The sequence below is a fragment of the Mobula hypostoma genome, chromosome 6, assembly GCF_963921235.1.
Source record: "Mobula hypostoma chromosome 6, sMobHyp1.1, whole genome shotgun sequence".
In the NCBI taxonomy this organism is placed as follows: domain Eukaryota; kingdom Metazoa; phylum Chordata; class Chondrichthyes; order Myliobatiformes; family Myliobatidae; genus Mobula; species Mobula hypostoma.
In genome coordinates, this window is record NC_086102.1 from 77,245,027 (window position 1) to 77,265,311 (window position 20,285).

At 40.1% G+C, this 20,285-nt stretch overlaps 2 protein-coding genes across 2 annotated transcripts in view; one reads left to right on the forward strand and one right to left on the reverse strand.

Moving 5' to 3' along the window:
- Nucleotides 1-9,344, forward strand: part of map3k15 (mitogen-activated protein kinase kinase kinase 15) — a 160,181-nt gene extending 150,837 nt beyond the window's left edge. The window contains exons 26-28 of the mRNA XM_063051041.1: nucleotides 2,511-2,587; nucleotides 6,142-6,218; nucleotides 8,153-9,344. Of these exons, the coding sequence (XP_062907111.1) occupies nucleotides 2,511-2,587; nucleotides 6,142-6,218; nucleotides 8,153-8,216 (218 nt within the window). The 3' untranslated portion in view covers nucleotides 8,217-9,344. The remainder of the gene's footprint in view (nucleotides 1-2,510; nucleotides 2,588-6,141; nucleotides 6,219-8,152) is intronic.
- Nucleotides 9,345-9,518: 174 nt separating this feature from the next.
- Nucleotides 9,519-20,285, reverse strand: part of LOC134348126 (pyruvate dehydrogenase E1 component subunit alpha, mitochondrial-like) — a 29,975-nt gene continuing 19,208 nt past the window's right edge. The window contains exons 7-11 of the mRNA XM_063051040.1: nucleotides 15,549-15,704; nucleotides 13,050-13,121; nucleotides 12,039-12,106; nucleotides 11,110-11,218; nucleotides 9,519-9,963 (exon numbers count right to left, since the gene is read on the reverse strand). Of these exons, the coding sequence (XP_062907110.1) occupies nucleotides 9,799-9,963; nucleotides 11,110-11,218; nucleotides 12,039-12,106; nucleotides 13,050-13,121; nucleotides 15,549-15,704 (570 nt within the window). The 3' untranslated portion in view covers nucleotides 9,519-9,798. The remainder of the gene's footprint in view (nucleotides 9,964-11,109; nucleotides 11,219-12,038; nucleotides 12,107-13,049; nucleotides 13,122-15,548; nucleotides 15,705-20,285) is intronic.

Sequence of the window (20,285 nt, forward strand, 5' to 3'; positions counted from 1 at the left end):
CTGCTTTGCCTCACTTCTAAAGACTCTGTCCATCTCCCCAGTAAATACAGATGGGAAGAAACCTATTAAGATCTCCCTCAACCTCTTTTGCCTCCACACACAGATTACCATCCTGATCTTCCAGAGAACCAATTTTGTCCTTTGCAATCCTTTTGCTCTTAACATACCTGTAGAATCCCTTAGGATTCTCCTTCATCTTGTCTGCTAGAGCAACTTCATGCCTTCTTTTACCCCTGTTGCATTTCTTATACTCCATAAACTTACTTGTTCCAACCTGCCTATACCTGTTACATTCAAGGGGTGATTGATAAGTTTGTGGCCTAAGGTAGAAGGAGATGAGTTATACAGCTCTCGTTACATGCACATGCAGTTCAACTCTTTGAGTGATTATGCAGAAAGTTTGAAGTTAATAACTCATCTCCTTCTACCAGAGGCCACAAACCTATCAATCACCCCTGATGAATTATTAACCTCAAACTTTCTGTATAATCACACAAAGAGTTGAACAGCATGTAACGAGAGCTGTATAACTCATCTCCTTCTACCTTAGGCTACAAACTTAGCAATCACCACTTGTACCTCTTCGTTTTTTTCTTAACCAGGACCTCAATATCTCTTGAAAAGCATGGTTCCCTAACCTATCTTTACATTTTATTCTAACAGGCACATACAAGCTTTGTACTCTCAACATTTCACATTTGAAGGCCTCCCACGTACCAAGTACACCTTTGCCAGAAAGCAGCTTGTTCCAATCCACACTTGGCAGATTCTTTCTGATACTATCAGAGCTAACCTTTTCTCCAATTTAGAATCTCAATCCATGGACCAGACCTATCGTTTTCCATACTTACTCTAAAACTAATGGCATTGTGGTCACCAGATGCAAAGTTTTCCGCTACACAAACATCTAGAACATAGAACATAGAATAGTACAGCACAGTACAGGCCCTTGCTGCCCACAATGTTGTGCCGACCCTCAAACCCTGCCTCCCATATAACCCCCCCACCTTAAATTCCTCCATATACCCGTCTAGTAGTCTCTTAAACTTCACTAGTATATCTGCCTCTACCACTGACTCGGGCAGTGCATTCCACACACCAACCACTCTCTGAGTCAAAAACCTTCCTCTAATATCCCCCTTGAACTTCCACCCCTTATCTTAAAGCCATGTCCTCTTGTCTTGAGCAGTGGTGCCCTGGGGAAGAGGCACTGGCTATCCATTCTATCTATTCCTCTTAATATCTTGTACACCATTATCATGTCTCCTCTCATCCTCCTTCTCTCCAAAGAGTAAAGCCCTAGCTCCCTTAATCTCTGATCATAATCCATACTCTCTAAACCAGGCAGCATCCTGGTAAATCTCCTCTGTACCCTTTCCAATGCTTCCACATCCTTCCTATAGTGAGGTGACCAGAACTGGACACAGTGCTCCAAGTGTGGCCTAACCAGAGTTTTATAGAGCTGCATCATTACCTCGTGACTCAAACTCTATCCCTCAACTTATGAAAGCTAACACCCCATGAGCTTTCTTAACTACCCTATCTACCTGTGAGGCAATTTTCAGTGATCTGTGGACATGTACCCCCAGATCCTAAACACAAAATAATCTGCAGATACTGTGATCAAAGCAATACTTTCAGTACGCTGGATGAACTCAGCAGGTCGGGCATAGGGATAGAGGAAGGGAGGGGGAGGGAGGAGGAGTTCTGCCTCCTTCTTCTACTACCATTGTTTTCAGGGCTATGACGTCAATGCTTCCTCTCTCCCACCCCCTTGTCTTTCAAATTACTGGTCTTTTAACTGAAGCTACAAGCATTCTTCAAATCCTTCCCCATCTTTCATTCTTCAGTCCTGATGAAGGGTTCCGGCCCGAAACGCCGACTCATCATTTCTAACTGATGCTACCTCCAGATCCCTCTGCTCCTCCACATTATCAAGTATCCTGCCATTTACTTTGTACTCTGCCTTGGAGTTTGTCCTTCCAAAGTGTACCACCTCACATTTCTCCGGGTTGAACTCCATATGCCACTTCTCAGTCCACTTCTGCATCCTATCAATGTCTTTCTGCAATCTTTCACAATCCTCTACACTAACTACAACACTACCAACCTTTGTGTCCTCTGCAAATTGCCAACCCACCCTTCTACCCCCACATCCAGGTCATTAATAAAAATCACGAAAAGTAGAGGTCCCAGAACCGATCCTTGTGGGACACCACTAGTCACAACCCTCCAATCTGAATGTATCATTTTTCACAGCTAACAGAAATGTAGGCCAAAATGCTGAACTTTCTGGACAGAATTGTTCGGCCAGTTTAGTTCATAGAAACACATCTATTTAGCTGGCAGTGATTTTTGCATTTTACATATTCTACATTTTTAGAGAGTTTCTTTATCTGTTTTGACCTTCCCAACACATTCCTTATTCAGTGTAGTCCTGACATAGACAGGATTGGGATCAAGGATGACAAGCTGACAGCATTGCCTTTGCTCTGCTTTGCCTCTTTCAGCACCACTCCACACCCTGGATCAGGAACTCGTCAGCTGGCTGGAAGAGCAAGGAGCCGATGCAGAGACTATAACCAGGGTAAAGTGGCACTTGACAGGCCAAATAGATATAAGACAGCAAAAACACTTGCTTTTTCTATGATAATTACTCATACTGAACCTTTTAAAAAGAAATGATGTTGGAAATACTCGGCATGTCGGGCATCATCTACAGAGAGACAGAGAAACAAAACTAACATTTCAGTTTGATGGCTGTTCGTTGGACTAGTTCCTGGGGTGAGGGACATCAGGGGCTGGAACAAACTGAAGAGACTAGGATTGTTTTCGGCGCAGTGAGAGTTGATGTCTGCTCCAAATTCCACTGTTCTCAGATTAAGAAAACACTGTTTAATTCTACCAGAATTTATTTCTGTTCAGTTTTTCTTCATTTTTCTTTCCTTCTCTAACTCCTTTTTGTCTTTCCTCTTTCTCAGCTGTCTATTTCTTTCTCCATTTTCTTTACTACCGTACTCCTTATAATGTTTTCCTCCCCGTCTTCCCTGCTCTTCATAATCCTCATTAATTCCTCAGTTCTGCTTTTCACACCTTATTTCAGCTCTTCCAAATCCTCATCTTCTCCCTCTCCATTTTCATTCTTTTCTTCCTCTTTCCCTTTAGATTAGAAATTCAGGAGGATCACCAGGGCTGGGTTGATGCAGGTTTACACTGCGCCTATTCTCAGTAACGCATGGGGTTACTCTAATCACTCAGAATCATTGCAACAGGCAACCTCGTGTCCAAAGACACTGAGATACACGCAGGAAGATCATGTGTGGCACAAGCAGATGACAAGCAATTCCAGAAGTACTTAAGTAGTATCTGCCAAAGGGTCATTAATTCTTGCAAATCTATTAATGTTACCTAATTTCCAATGCGTAACCTGATGACCAAACTAGCTATATTTTTCTGCAGTTTTTGTAGTTATTCCATCAGTCAAGTAGAACTTGGTTTGGTATCTTAATCCTACTCTGAACTGACACTTGAGCTTGTCATTGACTGAGTTATGGTCACCCAATGGTGTCAGATTTTGATTTCAAAAGTGGATGCACAGTGGTTAAATTATTATAATGTCCTGGACTAACATCCAGAGCTCTGAGTTCAAGTTCTGCCATTTCAGGACTGAAATTTAAATTCCAATTAATAAACTGGACTTACTTTCACACACATTATAGCAGTGAGGACTAAACGTAGACTGTCATCACTGCTCTCAATAACTGATGTCCACAGTGCAGACCTCAATGGATGTTGGGCTACTTCTCTGGCCAGTGGCTGCGGTGCATGAATCTGCTTTCACCACCCAGCGTAACAGGATTTATCATCTGTCCAGTGCCAGTTTCCCTGCTATTACCTGTCAGTCAATCAGCCCCACACTGCATCCACACCAACACGTTGGTGCAAGCTGGTCTCTTTGCTCCATGGCTGTGTGGTGTCTTCCTCTGAGACCACCCGCCATTCCCTCCTGGGGGTTGGAAGCCTTCCATCAATCATGCCATGGAGGCACTAGCCCAGGAAAAGGCAGAGCTTATAAATGATTTATTATTGACCTGTGTATCAAGATACATTGAAAAGCTTTGTATTACATGTCATCTAGGCAGATACTTACACAACATCAGTACATCATGTTAGTACAAGAGAATTTAAATTTAAAAGAGTAGAATGATTATAATGGAAGGATTTAATAGATCAAAGAGCAGCTTACAAATAGTTACCATACTCTGGAGCTATCTTGCTTCAATCGCCAACTGCCATTAGGTGAGTTCTATGCTCTCTGTCATGTTTGCATGTTTGAATATATCATGGAATATGGATCTGATTTTTATTTTTATTTTGCCTTTCTGGTCAGACAGACTCTGATGACCTACAGCCAAACAGGCTAAAGTAGAGCATGTAATGGGGAATGTGTTCATTGAAAGTACCTCCTGATGAGTCATTCGCTCACAGAGCAGCCATGTCACCCATCCCCCCACCTCCTCTCTCCCCTGACGAAGTGTCTCGTTCTGAAACGTAGACTGTTTATTTTCCTCCATAGATGCCGCCTGAGCTGCTGAGTTCCTCCAGCATTTTGTGTGTGTGTGTTGTTCTCTCCCCTTTCTTTCGCTTCCTGTCCTCCTCCTCTGCAGATAGTGGCAAAGCCCAAGATTGCCCAGGCTTACAGCAGATAGCCAACTGCACTGCATCTCATGTACTGCAGACCTGGCCTCTCCAGTCCAGGCAGCAGCAGTGGTGCCAGAGGATGCTGGCAGACTGATCAATGAACTTATAGAGGTAGTATTGCCTTGGTATGTACGTGAACGTTGTCCTAGAAAGGTTGCAGGCTGAACTGCCACTTATTTCCTAGTGGATCTGGAAGTTGGCTCAAATACAGAGGGCACGGTGGACGTAAAGTGTCCTTCGTGGCTGCTTCCTGGATTCAGGAAGAGATCATCATGATGTGTGGCTATCTCATATGCCAGCCGTTTCCTCAGAAAGTGAAGACCCTTCTCCTGGCACATTAACTCATTCACAAGGTGTCATCGAAGAGTTGCAACAACAATCAGTGGAGCCTCGGCTTTTAAGGAAGCCTCCAATGCCTGGAAATCCAAGCCCTCGCACTTTCTGCTGCTCCATGCCTGAGGAGAACAGGGTGAATGCTACTTTCCTGGAGAGGAGAGTTTCAGATTGAAGATCGCTGATGGCCCAACACAGAAGAGCGGGAAGCACACATCATAACTGTTGAAGCCCTGGAGCTCCGGCTTTGCTCAATATCTGTACCTGCTTCACATGGTGACCCTTTCTGACTGAAGCAGTTTTTTGGAATGGATTGGGTTTCTTTTTCCCTCCCCCTCCTCCTTCACCCTCTTTTGGCAGGTTGCCCTGCCTTTGTGCCTTCTGCAGATTCTTTTTTAGAATATCCATGGCAGAAAGCAGAGCACTGCTGAAGCCATGAAGTGCAGATACAGGCTCCATCCTCCATGCACTATGTGAAAAGTTCACAACATCAAAAAATATGATGTCCAGCAAGGTGCTGATTAGCACTTTACTCTTCAATCAGCAGTTAACCCCCAATTCGTTGACCCTGGTAAGCAGTGGAGTGGAGGTACCTGTACTTCACATAGCTTAGCGCCGTGCTGTTTCCACCAATAGTTTGGCATTACTCACTTCAAAACCAGTGGGATGCACCAACTGTGCCGCAGTCTTCCCAGTAGGGGACAACTTTTCTGACTCATGCCACAGAGTGCGGCCTTGCATCAGATGTCATATTTGAATCAAACCTTCAAGCCAGTTTACATCTATTTCAAGCTTTCCTGGTCTAATGATAGCCACAGTTGTGTATACTGTACTGTAAATGATAATGTCTTTACCACTCTGCCACCTACTGGTACTATTGGGAATGACATGCAGTTAGTTAAAATGACTTCCTGTGCTTACAAATGCAGTCTTTCACTATCAATTAAACAAAATTTTCCAAATTATTATGTGGTTACCTATGAGATCATTCTATGCAGGCTCAAGTTTTGCAATCAATAAAGTCAATGTAAGGTGTAGAGATAAAGAAGAATTGAGCTGCTTTTCCTTTGTTTAGGTCAACTTTAAAATAGCCTTTTTCTTCAATAGTTCTGTGAAGAGGGCTACGCGTTATCTGACCTTCTCAAATATGTCACCAAAGATGATTTGCGAACTCTGAAACTCAGGTAAGGGCAGCTTCAGATTGGGAAAGAAATAGATGGCAGATACTTTATCTTTTGCAGTTAAAAATAAGACAGGATAAAGATAAATGGATAGTTCAGCAACATTTACCAATGCAAAGATTGAATAGCAAAAAGAACTATTTCAGTTGTTGGACTGGCCTGGGTACACTGCAGGAGGATGACTGCATTGCTGCAATTGTGATTGTAATTGTGGCAGCATTATCTCATTTACACTTGAAGATGTTCAAGCGGACATCAGCTAGTCTCGTGAGCCTCCAGTAAGTTTACAAATGCTTGCATTACCTGCCTAGCCTATTTCACTAGGCTTTGGCAACAGTAACAGAGCTCTGTGCAAGTTTTGAAATGAGCATGCAATCTTTTCCTAAAATGACTTGCTGTCCATGAGAAGATGGTGGCGAGTTACTACTTTGAATTGCTGCAGTACCTCTGGTGAAGCTACTCCTGTTGGGATTGTTGGATAGGGAATTTCACCACCAGGCCATCAGACTGATGAACACACACTGATTTGATTGTACTCTATATTACATTGACTGTTCTATTTATTATAAATTACTATGATTGCACATTGCACATGTAGATGGAGACGGAACTTAAAGATTTTTACTCCTCAGGTAGGTGAAGGATGTAAGAAATAAAGTCAATTCAATTAAGAATTAGACATAGTCATGAAGGGGAAATGATGATCTACTTCAGGTCAGAATGGAGGTGAAGCTGCAAGTGGTGTTCCCATTCACCTGGTGCCCTTTGTGGTGGTACAGGTTGCTGACTCTGTGAAGGTTCAGAAACTGAGCAGTTCCTTTTCAAAACTTCGGCGATGTTCGAACTCACAGCTCTAGTAGTAGAAGAGACAATGTGTGTCTAAGAATTCAGTCTTTGAAACAGCTGACAGCTGTCCAATGCTCAATGACATTGATGGAGAATTGAACTACGTCATATAGGTGGGAGTGAGCAGTGGACACAACCCAAAGCTCATCTCTGGCCCAGATATGATGCCAATGTCTTAGCTGATCTCAGACACTAGTTATTGGAAAGGCATGAGGTTTGTGGTGCAGCTAAATGATTCCAGTCTTCCCGGTGATTTATTTTGGATTTTTTTTTTTGTCCTGTGGTGGATGACAGTCAATGAAAAATAAATTGGCTGTTGCCTGTTTTCCACATGCCCTTCTCAATGAAAAGTAAGCAGTATTTTGTGCCAACACTCCTGGATCACATCTGCTCACTTGGTGCTCAGAGTTTTTAAATTATCAGAATTGATTACAGGAAAATGGTAAGTTCTGCACAACTATCATACTGATCTCCCAGCCCATACTACCAACCCTGAGCCTCCATGCTGCACACAAAAATTGTGGGTTGCTGTAATATAACTGATGTAGAGTAAACTGCCCTCCCCTCATCAAGCAATACCACAAACTTAAGGGCGACTTATGGAACTTTGTCACCGCAACAAGGTAGTACAGGTCTTTCCGACCAGCAGTGACCAAGGAAAAAGAATGAAAATCTTTTGCATGTCTTTTGGCCACGAGGAGGATTGAATGTTGGTACTTGGGTCTGCAGGAGAATCTGGTAGTTTGGGCATTCATGTGCTTCATTTGAGCCAGCTTGCTTTATGGACCCAGATCTGATGGATGAAGATGTGTTTTAGTGGGTGTTTTCTCTTTTCTCAGCCTTTGCTACACAACATTGTAGGCACAGAAGAGAGAAAGAACAGTACATGGATTTGGGGGAAGATTATTATAAAATTAGCAAGCTTTTGTTGTTGCTAATATTGCAAGAATTGCAAGAAGGGTCTGTGGATGTATGAAAGGTATTGCATTGATACACGAGTCAAATATGTATGTTTAATGAATGTTCTGTTAAACTAATGCATATTCCCATTGGGAAGAGTTCCTAATTTACTGCCATTTTTCACATTTTAGAGGAGGAACTATTTGCCGACTATGGAATGCCATACTAAAATTCAGGAAAATAGCCAAAGACTAAATAAATGAAAATGGAAAATATACAATCCAGCTATTTCAAAGTGATGTTTTTAAAAAGAATGACCAAAGATGCAACCTTTCTGAGGGTAAATATGTTTGTGTGTGTCTCTACGTGTATTGAACTTCAATTATTGCACTAATTTGGATTGCCATACAGATGGTTGTGAAATCTTTACAATTCTTAGTCTGTGAATTTTGTATACTTAGCTGTACTGACTTACTTCTGAAAGTACTGTTGCCTCTTTAAATAACCTCCCTGTTCCCATTACAAAGCAGCACCCTGAGACACCTTTACTTTAGAAGTGAACATTTTGTATTAATAATAATTGTCTATTTTTAGACCAATAACATATTGGTTTTCTAGTAACAAAAAACAGCAAAAGGACCCATCATGATGGAAATAATTTAAAATTACTATTATTTGTTGTGCAAATGATCATGTAAAATTGATTTCCCCTATGTAATAGAACATGTATGCTGTTCATCGATTTTTCTTTTTAGCTAATACATTTGCCACCTGTGCAGGATCCATCCATTCTTTCAGCTGGCATAAGAGGTGAGGGTTTGAGTTAGCTCAGTAAATAGATATAGATGGATTTAAGTATTGAAAGGATTGTCATCTTTTTTCCTAAAAATGTTAATTAGTCAAATGTAACTTAATGTCATGGTTTGCCTTAGTTTACTATCTTGCTAAATGGTCCTGTCAGAAGGACATCTTTAACCAACAGTGACTTGAATGTTTAGTATTTTTATATTACTCTGAAAGTTGTCTCTGAGTAATTACCTTTAAAAATGTTTTATGATTAATACTTTTAGTATTGTGCATATATAATTGTAAATATTGCTTGAAGTGAAAATATATTTCGTTTGCACCGTTGAAACAGAATGCTATTCTGCTCTTCAATCAGATCATTGCTGATTTGTATTTATTCATTATGCAAAACTAATTTTTAATGATATGATTAGTGTAGTTAAAGGTTTTCTGAGTAAAAGATATTTTCTTTATAGTGAAGTGGTTTGAAGTGTCTGGTCATTTTTCAATGACCAGCTTTTTTATGTCAGGAATTACAAATTATTTCTAAATAGTGTGAGATGAGCTTTGGGGTCCTCCTAAGTCCCTCCAAGCCACAGGGCTATAAAAACGCATGACTGTTGTTTATATGTTGCAGTAGTTCACAAGTTAAATTCACTGGGACAGAGAACTGTAAATAAACAAAAAAATTTATCTTTCTTATAAATAAGTACAAGGTATAGAACCTGGGGGGGAAAAAAGGAATTTACAAGAGGCCCATTTTATAAAGCAATCCAGCCTATTTTTATTATATTGATGTCAGATACTGCAACTAAAACAAGAATCTGAATTCTTTAAGAGTACCCTTGATTAAAAACAACCCAAGTAACACAAACCATAAATAAATCATGGGAGATAGATGATTTTCTGTCATGTATAAACTGCATATGTACAGTAGATAACATTAAACCAGATTACATAAAAGAAAATTAGGACTGTATACCCAATTTTCAGATCCCCTATGACAATGTACATGTTGGCTGCAGGCAGTTGTATAACCAATTACAAGGGCTTATGAGACAGATCTGTATTTAATCCATGGATTGGTGCCACGGACTTCAAATGCTGATTCGTTGCTGTAAATATAGTGAGCCAGTTCTTCTAATGCTGGTTCAGGGTCAGTGGTGGCAAACTGTGCTGCTTCCTCCACCTCTTTCTTAATGCCAGCATCAATTTCCTACAAAACAACACAACTGTTAATGTAACTGCAGATTAGACCTAAGCATCAATAATATTGTAAAAAGAAATAGAAAGGCAGCTACAGATAGACCTTAATTCAACATGTGCTAAAATACGGGGTGATGGTAGCAGTAACAAAATTCATAGACTGGGTAATCAGTAGAAAAGAAAATCCTTCATTTTGGAAAACTGGCAAGAGATTAGATATGACTGCATTGTCCTACAAATTTGGACAAATTTTAACCCCCATGGCAGTTACAGCAGCTGCTTATGTTTTACCAATTAACTAGAAATGCACAAAAATTAAAACAGCATTCAAAACAAGACAGGAAACTTTTTCAAGCCCCTGAAAAGTTATTACTTACCCCACTGCCAACAGTAACTGATCGGTTGTATTTGACTAACATTGTTACTTCATGCAGCATATATGTACTTCTAACAAACCTTTTCAAGTATTTAAGGTTTGGTTTCATGCAAAATTAATAAGTTTTCACAGATCAAACCTCTTTGGCCTTCATAATTTAATGAAATCCCTTTCGATTCTTTCAAAGCATAGGCTTTCCTGCTCCCAGTCATCTTTCTGCTGCTTATCCAGTCTCCTAACATGCTCATTTTTCCCCTTGATCTCTAATGAGAGAGCCAGTATGCAACCAGTTTTCCCACAAGTTAAACTCCCTTTTGTCCAACTGCATGCTACAGTCATGGTGACAGATTAGGAATCTTGATTTGAAGTTGGAGCTAACTTTATCCTTAAGCTACTCAAAAATCCAATGTGCAATAGCTAGTTTTCACAGGACTGAATGAGACAGATGCAATGTTTCCACACCACATGAAAAGAGTACTCAATAGGCTGTTTTTTTCCCCAAAGGAGAATGGAGGAGAGCCAGTTGTATTTTTTTTGTTAAATATTAAGGGATGAGACTGAACTAATAATTACTTAATTGTTAATACTTGTACTGTTAGAATACTTTGACAAAAATCTCAAGTCAATTTTGAAGTACAACTTTGGTGTGACAACTGTTCTACATCAGGTACATCCCACATAACACCATTAATTGAACTCAAAATAACAGTGAATTAAGAATTAAAGTCTTGATGCTCACAGTTTTGTTGCATTCAAGACTATGAAAGATAAGAAACATACCTTCAGTTCTTCTATGCTGGACAGATTATTCTTCAGCATCCTATCCTTCAACATGGTAATTGGGTCACTTTTACTTCTCACTTCTTGGATTTCTTCTCTGGTACGGTAACTGTAAACATCAACATACAGGTAATATTTTAAATGAGCTGACACCATCTTCCCTTTCTGTTTAAATGTAAAGTTGCTCAATTCTTGAGATGTTGAACCTAGTTAACTTTATTTTGATAAGGAAATATTTACTGTACCACAGATACTGATTAAGGGGAGGTACATCGACAAGCTGTCCTAATTTAATGCAATTACGAAGGCCTCTGATGTCCTTTATATTATACACTCAAGAACTGCTAACCAATAATTGTAAGATCTTAATGCATCACTCAAGAATGAATTTAAACTAGCATTCAATGTACAACTTCCAGATGTATTTTATGGGACACCACAGTAATCATTATACAAAATGATTGCTTAGAGGCTAATTACACTCAAGCAAAAATACAGTAATGAAGCATGGCTTAAGTCTACCAGTATACAGAGGCACAAGATGCTGCTTGAAGAACTCTGTATTCCAGGTAGCATCTGTAGAGGGAAATGGACAGTCACTGTTTTGGGATGAGACCCTATTTTGTATGGTTGGACTCAAAATTGGGTTTTGGGATAAATTAATAGGGCGACAGAAGCTGATTCAACTGTAGCATTTGATAAAAATGATACTGGTGGGTGGGAAAAACAGTTTATTGAGATCAAATTAATTGCTTTGTAAAGGGACAGCAGAATATTAGATGAGTTGAATAAGCCCGTTTTATACCTTTCTACAATTTGGCACATGACCTTTATCTAAAGCACCATTAAAAATACAAAATCTCATCTCAAGCTGAAACTTGCTCTATATTATGTTTTTAAATATTTTACTCAAACTGAACAGCTGTTACCTGATTCCTGGATCACTCATGCTGTGACCATGATAGCGATAAGTTTGTAGTTCCATCAAGATGGGGCCCTGAAGTTGAACATAAAGTATTAGAAATCAATGATATAGTAACAAACTATTCCAGTCCACCCTGTGCATTTCTTCCCCCCCCCTTGTAATTCCCATTACATATACAGCTTTTAATTTCCTAAGAATGTAACTTCATGTGGTAAAGTAACTTCCTGAAAGAACAGCTTTACTCATTTCTCAATGGGAACTGAGTTACCTCCAAGGAAATAGTCTGAAGTCAAAGATGAATGTGATTAACAACAAATTGTACAGATTACTGGCATTCACCAATGATGAAATAGCAGATACTCTAGGCAAATGGATATTATTTCTATTAATACCACAATGTTTTAAAAGTATATTACAGTGTTATAAAAGTTTATAGAAAATCTGGTAGCCTTAGAAGGAGTGCCAGAACTGGCACCTGAGTCTAAAACGAATGTGGAAAACATCATCTGTTGAGCCAGATGCTAAGAAATTGGAATACGGATTTTTACTGTATTTCCAGAAAATCTGTAGCATTAGTTGATTGAACTGCTTCAATGAATCAAATGTTGCATTGTTATCCTTCAGAGTCATTAAGTGCTATACTTTGTGATATCATTCTACCATTGCATAGTAAGGTCCCAGTTTCTAATAAATGAATTGCAGATCCATTTAAGAATAAATCTTGTTTCATAAAGCTACCAAACTGCTGTAACGAATAATATAGCTCAATCCTATCCCTACGTGGATGGAAATCTGCCATTGTTATCCTCCTCCATTCTGGGGGAATTAAGAGTAGACAAGAAATGTTGGTGCTGCCAATAATTTCCACTTATTTATTTAAGACTGAGGAAATTAACACCATGCTCTGAACTTGACAAATTAGTGGGAAATTAATGTGCTATACTGCTTACAAAAGAACTATTTTCAAAGTACAAAGGAGATCCCATATTTTAATGAATAGTACACATGCATTTACCTTTCCGGACCTGCAGTAATCTGCTGCAAACTTTGTCGCTTCTCTGACACACAACACATCCATCCCATCGACCTGTAAAAAGATTAGTGCAAGGTGGATTCATGCAAGAAATGGATGCAAAGATAACCTAACCTTATGATTTAAACCGATAAATATTATTCTCATTCTGCTTCACATAGCTTGGGTTGTTCAAAACTTTTCCTCTCCCACGATTCACCTTTTTTCCCCAAGGCAGCATGAGTGCTATCCCTAATCATTGATAACTTGCAGGCAAAGCAATCGATCTGCTGTAAAGATCCACATGAAATAATAAATATGGCTTCAAGGAACCAATTCACTTCTGTCTGAATACAAATACATTAAAAATCATAGAAAAGGGAAAGAAAATGTGCTGAGCATGTACAATTTGCAGCCTGGCTGCCTGAGCTATGATTGCTTATAATGGTAACAAGTGTCACTGCAAATTACATTAAGCGCCCCAGCAAGAAACACTCCAGGTTCAGAATTCAATTTCTTTTTCCTCTGAACAAAATACTTGAAGAACTACTACTGTTCTTCGCATTTCTATTGTGCTGCATTTACAATGGGTACATATAAAGTGTGGCTAAAGAAACAGACTACAATGAAGAGACGTCAGGTTTCTGTCTATGTTCTATTGTTCTCTAGCCCTGGACGGTTCAGCACTAATGTTAGGGCTATGCTTCCAAATGCCAGTCTTCTCGTGAGGCAGAAAGAGCTTCTCTCCATCTACACTGTCCATTCACCTCCAACACATTGAAAATGCAAACCTAGCAGTTACTTCACACCTTCATCCTCAGAAGTACATTTCTGCTAAATCTATGCTGCACTCCTTCCAAAGCCAATGTATCCCTTTATTGTTATGGTGCCCTGAACTTTTCTGTAACTTTGGACTAATCGGAACTTAGTATAAATGTAGATTATTTTTATCACCTTGAATTTCTAGGCATCTAGATGGATAGATCTCAAAATCTAGATATACACATTACTGCTTCCAGCTTTCCCCCATCATTGTTACAGTTTGTTCATTGTACATATCCTATTTTCCATAACCTGTACTCACTTTTGTTTTGTTTTTTGTACACTTTCCTCCTCCAGTTTGGCATCTTTAGTCATTTATGACCAGTTTTACTTGGCAACTGATGCCATCACTTTTCAGAGGAATAAACCTGTTCTATATCTTATTGTTCTTTATCTTATACCTGCTGAGTTCAAGAGCAACTTTATCATTAGAATTTGCTCAGTTTACTACTGCAGATAGACTAAACCAGGGGGCTGGCTTCCCAATTTTTTTTTATACCATGGACCAATTCAATTAAGCAAAGGGTCCCATGGATTCTAGAGGGTTGTTCCTTGAGCTTTCTTTGGATTTCATTGGTGTAGGAGGCAAGAGACAGGTCAGAGTTGAAGAATTAACCTCGCAGACTACTGGAAGCTCAAGGTCTCCAATCTAATGTTAACAATGTGATCCTCTCAAAATGGGAAAGGCTTCACAAAGCACATCTGTTCAGTCACAAGGTGACTGAGCTACACCTATGGCCTCTTGTACTGGTTTAAACAAATCCCAACATCAGGTTGGGAAATAGAATCTCATTTTCTAATGAATCATGTTGTGACTCTCTGCACTCAATTTGAAATGTAATGACTTAAGATAGCCAGATTTTTCTTTCATTGATTATTGCTCCTTTTTCCTTCTGAGCCCTCTCTGCACATTTACTTGTTCACATTCCAGTGATTACTCAATTTACCCTCTCAGCTAGGACTTGGGTCCCAGGTCAATTCAGCTGAAATTAGTCCCAAAAATAATATTCCTTCCTGCCCAGACCCATTATGAATGTCCCATAAACTGGGACACATTCTTTCTAACACTACTACTGTAGCTTAATAACTTTATTATACCCAAGTTAAACTGCATTTCACTCATGGAATTTTTTCCCCAGTTTAGTTCCTAGTACTCACTAATCTCTAACCAGAACTATCAATTCTTCTTTTGGTTGGGATATTTTGCCTAAATGAATACCCATGTACCGTCATAGGAAGATATAACACAATGCCCTGCTCACTGAGTCAACATCGACCATCAAATACATATTTACATTTATTCTACATTCATCTGATTTAAAAAAAATTCTCTACTTTCTTGTCACTCACCAACACACCTGGGGAATTTACAGTAACCAATTAACCTACCAATCAGCATGTCATTGGGATGTGGTGGGAAACCAGAGTGCCTAGAGGAAACCAAGATAGTCATACTTGAGATAGTGTTAACTCCACACAGACAACACACAAGATCAAGATTAAACCTGGGTCAGCAGCTCTACTGTGCCATATTACAGTCATTATATTAAGCATTTTTGATAGTTACGAGATGAAATAGGAGGTGATAGCCACACTCAGGATAGGGAAGAAACAACATGTAGATTGATTGTTTCCTTATTTGAAAAATTAGTAGTTTTCTATAATTGGTTGGTACCTTACCCTCAGGCCAGGGATGTAGTCACCTCTCTTGTAATAGTCAGTGCTGGCTGCTGCTCTCTCCACAGATGTACCCATACCATATCTGTTGTTCTCACAGATAAATATGCAGGGCAGTTTCCAAAGCATAGCCATGTTGTAGGTTTCAAAAATTTGACCCTTAGAAAAAAAAGAGGATTGATATAAATAATGTTTAAAGAAAGAGATTAAATAGCAAAGTACATGTTCAAGTGAGTCTTCCCTTTGAACTTCAGTGTTTTATATTGTGCAATGCTTCACATAATCTTACCCGATGGATAACATTTCAGGTATAAGATGGAACCCATAAGCCCGTTACTTAAAGTTGGCTAAAGATCATGGGACATCACATACTGAATTTTGCATTTAATTACTCAATGATCCAGTGCTTGTCCATACATTGTACTGTGGTGTATATTAAGCCACAACAGGCCTCTTATACTCAACGTGTTCACAGCCAATATACTGAGAGGACCACATTGCTAGTTTAAGGAATCCAAATATTTACATTTGGCTCAAACTGATAATACTAGTAGATCTTGTTCTATGAGTTAGCATTTATGGTAAGTCCACAGCATTACGAACAGACCTGTGGTTCGGGAAATTTAAAGAATTCATGAAATTAGTTAACTACTAATAGTGTTGAGTTGAGCTGCCTGGATTTCAAGGGCTGTGACTTAGGCTCAAAAGTTGAGCCCCCTATCCTGTACTCTGCTTATACCCATTGAGAAACTGGAGAATTTTATATTTTTAATTAATATTGATTTGCAATTTACTCCCCATAAAATGATTAAACATAGTACATTTACACATCCCCTTTTCATGACTCTTGCCCCTAAGGACTTTACAAGTAATGACATACATTTTAAGTGCAATCTCTGTTGTACTATAGAGTATGTATCAGCTAATTGGTGCACACAAAGCTCCCACAAAATCCAAAATAACTTATTGCAGTAATATGTGAGAGATAAATATTGACCAGGGTATAAAGGATAATTCCCCGCTTTCTTCCAAATAGTGGAACAGGATATGAAAGAGGGGCCCCTGACAGTACAACACTTTCTACAAAGCACATGAACTTAAAAAATATAGCATGATGTTTAAGCCCCTGCTGTTGGAATTGAACCTACAGCCTTACAGTTTAAGAGTGCTACCAAATGAGATACACCCTTCAGTGCAAAGTATCTTGCACTAGATTAACACCAGGTATTGAAAGCTACTGTTACAGGAATCATTCCTTGTAATAATGATCAGGGAGGCACAGGGAGAATCTGTATTTATCAATAAGTACCTTGATTGTCTCAACAGAAGAACATGTGAACTTACAGAACCAAAAACCTGTGCAAGTTTTCCTGACCTTCCGTGAACAAAGAACAGAAAATATAATACCAGTTCAAAAGGAGTTTCTGCTGCTGACCACATGTTCCTTGTACTCCTGTTTCAAATCTCCACGTTTCCGTGAGGCACCTCAAATCCACGATGGTGAACCTCCTACCGAGTCATCGCTGTCTTCTATGTGAAAGTATTTCATTTTATACTTATTTCTTACCAATTCAAATATTTCATTCGTGTCACTGGCTGTAGATCATGAGTTTGGCCTTTAACACCTTTTTATTGGCTCTGCTCCAGGCCAGCATCTATTTATTGCCCCTTCCCAGCAAGTGACAATTGGTAATTTACGTCTCTTTGTTCTCAATCCACAACAGGCTTCAATCACGCAGAACAGATTCAGACCCCAATAATCAAAAACCTGCATATTATATCCAATTAAAGAATACTTCACAAATAACTTATTTGGAAATTATCCCTAGTTCATCAAATTACTTGAGGTATCATTGTGTCTACTTTAAAACACTGATCCAGACAAGTTCTCACGAAAATGGAGAACACAGCCTCTTCATAAAATGGCAGCCACTATCTCCTCCCTCACGGCAAGAACAAAGGCAATTCATCTGCCTGCTTTCACTGTCCTTGATTCATTCGAATTCACTGATTTATACACTGCAGTTTTTCCTGGCCAACACAACTATTTCCCAACTTGAGATCAACATATATATTTCACACTCAAATTTAAATAGAACATAGAATAGTACAGCACAGTACAGGCCCTTCGGCCCACAATGTTGTGCCGACCCTCAAACCCTGCCTCCCATATAAGCCCCCACCTTAGATTCCTCCATATACCTGTCTAGTAGTCTCTTAAACTTCACTAGTGTATCTGCCTCCACCACTGACTCAGGCAGTGCATTCCACGCACCAACCACTCTCTGAGTAAAAAACCTTCCTCTAATATCCCCCTTGAACTTCCCACCTCTTAGCTTAAAGCCATGTCCTCTTGTATTGAGCAGTGATGCCCTGGGGAAGAGGCGTTGGCTATCCACTCTATCTATTCCTCTTATTATCTTGTACACCTCTAGCATGTCCCCTCTCATCCACCTTCTCTCCAAAGAGTAACGCCCTAGCTCCCTTAATCTCTGATCATAACGCATACTTTCTAAACCAGGCAGCATCCTGGTAAATCTCCTCTGTACCCTTTCCAATGCTTCCACATCCTTCCTATAGTGAGGTGACTAGAACTGGACACAGTACTCCAAGTGTGGCCTAACCAGAGTTTTATAGAGCTGCATCACTACATCGCGACTCTTCAACTCTATCCCTCGACTTATGAAAGCTAACACCCCATAAGCTTTCTTAACTACCCTATCCACCTGTGAGGCAACCTTCAGGGATCTGTGGACATGTACCCCGAGGTCCCTCTGCTCCTCCACACTACCAAGTATCCTGCCATTTATTTTGTACTCTGCCTTGGAGTTTGTCCTTCCAAAGTGTACCACCTCACCCTTCTCCGGGTTGAACTCCATCTGCCACTTCTCAGCCCACTTCTACATCCTATCAATGTCTCTCTGCAATCTACGACAATCCTCTACACTATCTACAACACCACCAACCTTTGTGTCGTCTGCAAACTTGCCAACCCACCCTTCTACCCCCACATCCAGGTCGTTAATAAAAATCACGAAAAGTAGAGGTCCCAGAACAGATCCTTGTGGAACACCACTAGTCACAATCCTCCAATCTGAATGTACTCCCTCCACCACCACCCTCTGCCTTCTGCAGGCAAGCCAATTCTGAATCCACCTGGCCAAACTTCCCTGGATCCCATGCCTTCTAACTTCCTGAATAAGCCTACCGTGTAGAACCTTGTCAAATGCCTTACTAAAATCCATATAGATCACATCCACTGCACTACCCCCATCTATATGCCTGGTCACCTCCTCAAAGAACTCTATCAGGCTTGTTAGACACGATCCGCCCTTCACAAAGCCATGCTGACTGTCCCTGATCAGACCACGATTCTCTAAATGCCCATAGATCCTATCTCTAAGAATCTTTTCCAACAGCTTTCCCACCACAGGCGTAAGGCTCACTGGTCTATAATTACCCGGACTATCCCTACTACCTTTTTTGAACAAGGGAACAGCATTCGCCTCCCTCCAATCTTCCGGTACCATTCCCGTGGACAACGAGGAATTAAGTTTCAATGCTTGGCGATCCAGCAAAATCGCCACATGGTCATACTCAGAACAATGGGTTGCGGTTGGTGAGTGTGGAATAACTGCCTCATTCAAGTGTTCCCGCTGAAGTTCCAGACCTACAGCCACATTCTGCCAGTCCAAGACATACTGGCAGCAGATTAAAAAACTGACTTGTTAGTGATTTTAGCACTGCAGGTTCAGGAGCAAGTTGCAACTACATTTTTGCAGTTACATTTCTGCTTTTACATGCTTTAACTATAACCCAGTCAAAAGAGTAGAAACTAAAGATCGCAGAAGGTTGGTTTGCAGGTGCAGCAGGCTAACAAGAAGGCAAATCGAATGTTAGCCTTCATTGCCAGAGGGATTGATTTAAGAGCAGGGAGGTTATGCTGCAACTGTATAGGGTACTGATGAGGCCGCACCTTGAGTACTGCGTTCAGTTCTAGTCTCCTTACTTAACGATATACTAGCTTTGGAGGCAGTTCAGAGGAGGTTCACAGGTTGATTCCAGAGATCAGGGGGTTAGACTATGAGGAGGGATTAAGTTGCCTGGGACTGTAATCACCGGACGGAACTCAGAAGAATGACAGGAGATCTTATAGAAACATATATAATTATGAAAGGGATAGATAAGACAGAGACAGGAAAGTTGCTTCCACTGATAGGTGATACTAGAACTAGGAGACAATAGTCTCAAGATTCGGGGGCGTAAACTTAGGACAGAGATGAGGAGGAACTGCTTTTCTCAAAGGGTGGTGAATCTGTGGAATTCTCTGCCCAACTACCTCAGTAAATATATTTAAAGCAAGATTGGATAGATCTTAGCATAGTAGGGGAATTGAGGGTTATGGGGAAAAGGCAGGCAGGTGGAAATGAGTCCATGGTCAGATCAGCCATGATCTTATAGAATGGCGGAGCAGGCTCGATGGGCTAGATGGCCTGCTCCTGCTCCTATTCCTTATGTTCTTATGTATCAAGGGTTAAGCGTGAGAGGTGAGATGTTTCAGGGGAACTTCTTCTCTCAGAGGGTGGTGAGAGTGTGGAAAGAGCTGTCAGCTAATGTAATGGATACAGGTTAAATTTCAAGATGTGAGATAAATGTGGACAGGTACATGGTTAAGAGGGTTACAGAGGGCTATGGTCCAGGTGCAGGTTGATGGGACTAAGCAAATTCATAGTTTGGCAC